Source organism: Oncorhynchus tshawytscha, linkage group LG10 (genome assembly GCF_018296145.1).
Source record: "Oncorhynchus tshawytscha isolate Ot180627B linkage group LG10, Otsh_v2.0, whole genome shotgun sequence".
Lineage (NCBI taxonomy): Eukaryota > Metazoa > Chordata > Actinopteri > Salmoniformes > Salmonidae > Oncorhynchus > Oncorhynchus tshawytscha.
In genome coordinates this window covers 3,754,038-3,761,627 of record NC_056438.1, presented here as the reverse complement: position 1 = coordinate 3,761,627, position 7,590 = coordinate 3,754,038, and the positions used below count along the sequence as shown (strand labels likewise).

Here is a 7,590-nt window from a genome sequence, read left to right as displayed (position 1 = left end):
GCCAAGTAGAGGAGTAACAAAAGTCAGAAATAGCAATAAAATTAATCACTTACCTTTGATGATCTTCATATGGTTGCACTCACAAGACTCCATGTTACACAATAAATGTTTGCTTGAAGGTACCACGTTCATCTGTACAAACAATAGTACGCAAGTATAAAAACCATGGGACCACGCAGCCGTCATACCACTAAGGAAGGAGACGCGTTCTGTCTCCTAGAGATGAACGTACTTTGGTGCGAAAAGTGCAAATCAATCCCAGAACAACAGCAAAGGACCTTGTGAAGAAGCTGGAGGAAACGGGTACAAAAGTATCTATTTCCAAAGTAAAATGAGTCCTAAATCGACATAACCTGAAAGGTCGCTCAGCAAGGAAGAAGCCACTGCTCCAATACTGCCATAAAAAAGCCAGACTATGGTTTGCAACTGCACATGGGGACAAATATCATCCTTTTTGGAGAAATGTCCTCTGGTCTGATGAAACAAATATAGAACTGTTTGGCCATAATAACCATTGTTATGTTTGGAGGAAAAAGGGGGACGCTTGCAAGCTGAAGAACACCATCCCAACCGTGAAGCCCTGGGATGGCAGCATCATGGGGCGGCAGGGTAGCCTAGTGGTTAGAGCGTTGGACTAGTAACCGGAAGGTTGCAAGTACAAATCCCTGAGCTGACAAGGTACAAATCTGTTCTGCCCCTGAACAGGCAGTTAAGACACTGTTCCTAGGCTGTCATTGAAAATACAAATTTGTTCTTAAACTGACTTGCCTAGTTAAATAAAGGTAAAATAAAATAAATACATTTTGTGGTGGTGCTTTGCGGTATTGGAGTGGCAATCACAAAGCCCTGACCTTAATCCAATTGAAAATTTGTGGGGCGAACTGAAAAAGCATGTTTGAGCAAGGAGGCCTACAAACCTGAATCAGTTACACCAGCTCTGTCAGGAGAAATGGGCCACAATTCACCCTACTTATTGTGGGAAGCTTGTGGAAGGCTACCAGAAAAGTTTGATCCAAGTAAACAATTTAAAGGCAATGCTACCAAATACTAATTGAGTGTATGTAAACTTCTGACCCACTGGGAATGTAATGAAAGGTATAAAAGCTGAAATCATACTACCTACTATTATTCTGACATTTCACATTCTTAACATAAAGTGGTGATCCTCACTGTTTTTACTAGAATTAAATGTCAGGAATTGTGAAAAACTGAGTGTAAATGAATTTGGCTAAGGCGTATGTAAACTTCCGACTTCAACTGTATGTGGACAATAACTTGTCCAGTGATTTTTTGTTGTTGTCGACAATAAGAACGTATTTTTACGTTTGCATAGACAATAGATGTAACAATTGCCTGCTACAGTGAGATTCCGCTGAACTGTCGTGTCGATAAAAAACAACTGGACATAATAACTTCACCCCCTCCCCCCAAAAAACGTACCTAGAGTGTTGAATAAACAAGTGGTCTGTGCCAACGTACAGCCATAGTGTGTGCCAAGGTATCACCATGGTCTGCACCAAGGTATCATCATGGTCCGTGCCAAGGTATCACCATGGTCTGCACCAAGGCATCATCATGGTCTGCACCAAGGTATCACCATGGTCTGCACCAAGGTATCATCATGGTCCGTGCCAAGGTATCGTCATGGTCTGCACCAAGGTATCACCATGGTCTGCACCAAGGTATCACCATGGTCTGCACCAAGGTATCGTCATGGTCTGCACCAAGGTATCACCATTGTCTGCACCAACGTATCACCATGGTCTGCACCAAGGCATCATCATGGTCCGTGCCAAGGTATCGTCATGGTCTGCACCAAGGTATCGTCATGGTCTGCACCAAGGTATCGTCATGGTCTGCACCAAGGTATCATCATGGTCCGTGCCATGGTGGAACTTGCATTGTATATCTGAAATAATTGTATGGTGAAACTTGCATCGAGCCTACCAGAAAAGTTCTGGACACGCCCCTTTCCTGCTAACCTACCAGAAGAGTTCTGGACACGCCCCTTTCTTGCTAACCTACCAGAAGAGTTCTGGACACGCCCGTTTCCTGCTAACCAGAACAAGGTGAAGCAATTCAAACGGTCTTGAAAGTCACGATAGTCCTGCAATTTTATTTTTTTATAGTTGATTATTTAAAAATATTGCATGCAATGGGCATAATAAAAGTAAAAATAAAACACTATGCTTTTATAATTAAAGGATTGAACCTTTATAGTTATGTGATGACATCTCGTACCCCAACAAACAACGATTAATCAGACTCATTTTCCACAACAATTTTAACCCTTTTTTGGTTCATTCTTGGACTTCTCTGTTCTCCACTCATCTTTCTCGCTAACTGTACTCAACCTGCTTTCAACTTCAAACGACACTTTTGCTTCCGCCATCTCCACCAACCTCCTCACAAAACTCAAGAGTGAGGGGTCTGACTGGATCTGTCCATAAAAAGGAGAAGAGGGAGAGGTAGAACTGAATCTCAGCCAAAGGGAGAGGTAGAACTGCATCTCAGCCAAAGGGAGAGGTAGAACTGAATCTCAGCCAAAAGGAGAGGTAGAACTCAATCTCAGCCAAAGGAAGAGGTAGAACTCAATCTCAGCCAAAGGGAGAGGTAGAACTCAATCTCAGCCAAAGGGAGATGTAGAACTCAATCTCAGCCAAAGGGAGATGTAGAACTCAATCTCAGCCAGAGGGAGAGGTAGAACTGCATCTCAGCCAAAGGGAGAGGTAGAACTGAATCTCAGCCAAAGGGAGAGGTAGAACTCAATCTCAGCCAAAGGGAGAGGTAGAACTCAATCTCAGCCAAAGGGAGAGGTAGAACTCAATCTCAGCCAAAGGGAGATGTAGAACTCAATCTCAGCCAAAGGGAGATGTAGAACTCAATCTCAGCCTGGGAACTCAATCTCAGCCAAAGGGAGAGGTAGAACTGAATCTCAGCCAAAGGGAAGGTAGAACTCAATCTCAGCCAAAGGGAGAGGTAGAACTCAATCTCAGCAAAAGGGAGAGGTAGAACTCAATCTCAGCCAAAGGTAGAGGTAGAACTCAATCTCAGCCAAAGGCAGAGGTAGAACTCAATCTCAGCCAAAGGGAGATGTAGAACTCAATCTCAGCCAGAGGGAGAGGTAGAACCCAATCTCAGCCATTGGGAGAGGTAGAACTCAATCTCAGCCAAAGGGAGAGGTAGAACTCAATATCAGCCAAAGGAAGAGGTAGAACTCAATCTCAGCCAAAGGGAGATGTAGAACTCAATCTCAGCCAGAGGGAGAGGTAGAACTCAATCTCAGCCAAAGGGAGAGGTAGAACTCAATCTCATCCAAAGGGAGAGGTAGAACTCAATCTCAGCCAAAGGGAGAGGTAGAACTCAACTCACAGCAGGACTTCAGAAAGTGAGATTTCAACATCTGTTCATCTAATTCTGTATGTGAATGTATCCCAAATAGCCCTCTATTCCCTATGAAGTGCACTACTTTTGACCAGAGCCCATAGTGAATATGTTGCTCTGGACAAATGTAGTGCAATTGTTTTGAAGGATAATGCTATTTCCACAAACTCCCAATTACTCTCTGGACACGCCCCTTTCCTGCTAACTCACCACACCTGAACTCACTCTGCTAATCACCAATTCCTCTTCCATTCTTCTGGTATATAAGCAGCTTGTTCTACTTGGGTTTGTTCAGCATTTGTGGTGTCCCAGTTCCTTTATTGTTCCTGTTGTTAATTGGCTAAAGTAAGTTCCTGCTATTGTAACTTTTCTAGGGTTTTAACTTCCTGCATTGGGGTGTAATATCCTGTTCATCATGTGTATTGTTATGGTGCAGCTGGCCCAGTATTAGACCTTTAATTTAACTGTAAGGGAAGTGTTACAGCTTGTGAGATGAGACATGGTATAATGATGGTTCCTGCTAGCAGAATGTGTCTTACATCTATAATCCTGTAGACTGTTCTGATTGGTTGCACTGCGTCTCAGTGAACAAGAAACTATGAAACGCTGTTTTTACTTTATTTCCCCCCCCCCATCAACTTTAAATGGATTCCATGTTGTGTTTAGCTAATCACCCTCACAATATGGGCACCATGCTGGGCCAGACTGGAAGTAGGGGAAACATGGATGTGCAAAGCCAGAACAAAACATTGGCCGCCATATTTGGATGGGCCTTGTCTAAACTAACTTTAGTTATTGATCACTGCTCAGTGCTTTAAATGGTGCTTTATCAGAACCATCTAGTGTATTATGGCTGGATCTTCAGAGGTGGGACCACATACTGCTAGCAGGACCCTTATTGAACCATGTCATCTACTAGCAAGCTTTTGCAGTGGAATGTCCTTAGACCTTGCTTTATTAATTAATAGGTCTAATATTGGGCTGTGGTGTATTCCCTCCAGCACGACAACATCCTTTCACAGCCTTTCCTGGTGTCACAAGCCACTAATCCTTGCCGGCTGGTGTCACGAGCCACTAAGCCTTACCGGCCGGTGTTACGAGCCACTAAGCCTTACCGGCCGGTGTTACGAGCCACTAAGCCTTACCGGCCGGTGTTACGAGCCACTACCTGGTGTTACGAGCCACTAAGCCACGGTGTTACGAGCCACTAAGCCTTACCGGCCGGTGTTACGAGCCACTAAGCCTTACCTGCCGGTGTTACAAGCCACTAAGCCTTACCTAGCCTGGTGTTACAAGCCACTAAGCCTTTACCTACTGGTGTTACGAGCCACTAAGCCTTACCTGCCAGCCACTTTACCTGCCGGGTGTTTTTTTTTTTTATTTTTGTTGGATAATAAAATAACCAGAATTGAACTGTGTTCAACCATAATGCCTGTTTTCTGACACCTTTGAGCCATAGCCAAAGTTGCCAGGGCATTTCTACATTTGGGAAGTAGCAGAATTGAACTGTGTTCAATCATAATGCTTGTTTTCTGACAGACTAACCCTGTGACATTGAGTGGAGAGAAATACCTGCCCAGAAATTCTCCTCAGCCCTGTTTAGGGAATAGGTTGGCATTTAGGAAAGCAGACATATTCCTGTTCTAATCTACTGTATGTGGAGTTGAATCTGTGGTTTTGATGGCTTCACTCTGTTTCTCTCAGGAGACTCCATGACCATGTTGACCAGTCTTCTGCTTCTCAGTGCTGCCTTTGCTCTGGGAGATGCAAGTAAGAGTCTACTTTTCTTGACTCGTTCTGTATATTTATTGTAGAAGAGGTGACTGACTGATCATCAAATAATATTGTAGCTCTGTTTTGTAGATCTTTCTCCACTAGCCTTTAAAGCCACATGTAACTTCTCCTTACAGATTCACTTGTAGAAGAAGACTTGTGTCCTTCCGGTTGGACCAAATATGGATCACACTGTTTAATGTTTGTAAAGACTACAAGGAGCTGGCCTGAAGCAGAGGTATCACCCTTACATCTACTGTGAATTTGAAGGGGAAGTGTAGTTGAAATTAGCTCTTTGACATTACCTTAAAGGGGATACTTTCTTAAACTGCAACACATGACTGATGTGAAATACTGAACTTCCCTTTAAGATGGGAATTTTCTATACATTTTGAATATTTAATGTGGAGTCGTGCCTCCTGTATACTGGAACCCACCGGACATGGCTTAAGACTGAGATAAACTAGTATCTTTAAGCGTTTAAAAGGGAATTCGTTGCGCTGGTCAATATTTGGTTGAGAGTCCAGAAGACAAATTCTCAGCAAGGCTGACTGACTAATACATGAAATGTCTTTGTTCCCATCTACTGCTTGGCTGTTAATGTAGATAATAATTTTCTTAACTGACTTGCCTTGTTAAATAAATACTTTCTTCTCTAGCGGTACTGTGTGTCCCTTGGTGATCAACTGGTGTCTGTACCCAACGTTGTGAAGTACCTTGGCGCAAACCTGGCATCTGTGCACAGCTCCGAGGAGGACCAGTTTCTACAGGCGTTGGTCTTGGTCAAGACTGTTGGTTTCCCTCCTACCTGGATTGGAGGATTTTATTCGGTTCAGGTGGGACCATTAACCCTACAGTGTGATATATATATATATATAGAGCCATTATTGCAAGGAACACCGTTCCATCTCGTATTGCTCAAGTGAACAGCAAACCTGGTTAAAAATGGGAGATGTGGCATGTAGGCTACCTGTAATTTGTTTATGTAGTTCTGTCTGAGTTGTCTAATGTCATTTTGTGTGGACCCCAGGAAGAGGAGCTGCTGCTTTTTAACAGCTATTGTAATGGTTTCCATATAAAATATCAAGTTGCCATGCGACAGGTAGCCTCGCCGTTGGCCAATAAAGGCTTGTTTGAATCCCAGAGCTCACTCCGTGAAATCTGATGTGCCCTTGAGCAACGCCCTTAATCCTAATTGACCCTGTAGGTCATTCTAGATGAATCTGCTAAATTATTTTACTGTCACCTTCAGGAGGCCTTTATACTCATGTAAAATGTTTCTAGGTAAGTATACATTTGATCAAAGTCATCTCTTCCATTCAGTCTTGTAACCATGTGTGGGGTTTCTAGCTTCAAAAGTTGTAGACTTGTTATAGTCTTTGAAAGGCATCGGGATGATTGCAAATGTGAGGAGTAGACTGTAGGTTCTTTACACAAGCAACAGTCCCAGTCGGTGGGTTTTGAAGTAGTGGTAGCTTAAACTGTTTGGTTTCAGGTGGTAGAGGAAGGACTACATTTAGTCTTTATTCTCAAACCCCACGTTCCCCCCCCCAGGACAGGCGGTGGTTCTGGAGTGATGGCTCCGACTTTGATCACCAGAACTGGGCTAAAGGAAGGCCTGGTGCTGGTGCCAGAGAGTCTTGTGTTCATATCAACTTTGGAGGTACAGTAAACTCAGTATCAGTCATCAAATTAAACTTATTCCTAGTTAATTTAACTTTCCTACTGTGTGTACAGCTGAATATTCTGGTTTTGTCTTCAGGTCAACAGCGCTGGGACAATGCATTATGTGAAAGGAGCTTGCCCTCTGTGTGCTCCCTGAGGCTCCTGCCGCTTCGCCAGAGTATCCATTAAAAGCAGCAATGCTATTCCGTAGTGTCTTTGTCCTTAATACTTCATGGGAAGCTTTGTTGCTGTTAAATGAAGTCTCAGTTACTACACAAATGTTGAGGAATTGTTTGCAGCCAATAAAATGTGGACACTATTTTGTCTCATGAGTTATTGAACGTTGTAGTTAGTACTTTTTCTTACTGGTCCTCTGTGGGTCTCAAACCCACAACCCTAATGTTATATGTGCCACCAGGAACAGGACTGTCATCGTGTTTTAACTTTTGGTAGATGCACACCTGTGACATGATGCAGTATGCTTAACTTCGTCACGACAGGGGGGCAGTATTGAATAGCTTGGATAAAAATGTGCCAAGAGTAAACTACCTGCTACTCAGTCCTTAAAGCTAGAATATGCATATAATTAGTAGATTTGGATAGGAAACACTGAAGTTTCTAAACCTGTTTGAATGATGTCGAAGTATAACAGAACTCATATGGCAGGCAGCAACCTGAGAAATTCCAACCAGGAAGTGGGAATTGAGGTTTGTAGTTTTACATTCTTTGCCTAGCCAGGATACAGTGGCAATTGGGTCATATTGAAAT

The 7,590-nt window shown here is 43.1% G+C and overlaps 1 protein-coding gene across 2 annotated transcripts; it reads left to right on the top strand.

Annotated features, from left to right (window-relative positions):
- The first annotated feature begins 3,622 nt into the window (after window positions 1–3,622).
- LOC121847387 (ladderlectin-like) lies at window positions 3,623–7,141 on the top strand. 2 transcript variants are annotated; one of them, XM_042328048.1, is made up of 6 exons: window positions 3,623–3,729; window positions 5,089–5,154; window positions 5,295–5,395; window positions 5,817–5,993; window positions 6,712–6,820; window positions 6,920–7,141. In XM_042328048.1, exons 2-6 carry the CDS (start codon window positions 5,097–5,099, stop codon window positions 7,009–7,011), a joined length of 537 nt encoding a protein of 178 aa, XP_042183982.1. In that variant the 5' UTR covers window positions 3,623–3,729; window positions 5,089–5,096; the 3' UTR covers window positions 7,012–7,141. The 2 variants fall into 2 exon arrangements, with proteins under 2 accessions (XP_042183982.1, XP_042183983.1); XM_042328049.1 differs by having other exon boundaries at window positions 3,631–3,729; window positions 5,092–5,154.
- The last annotated feature ends 449 nt before the right edge of the window (window positions 7,142–7,590 follow it).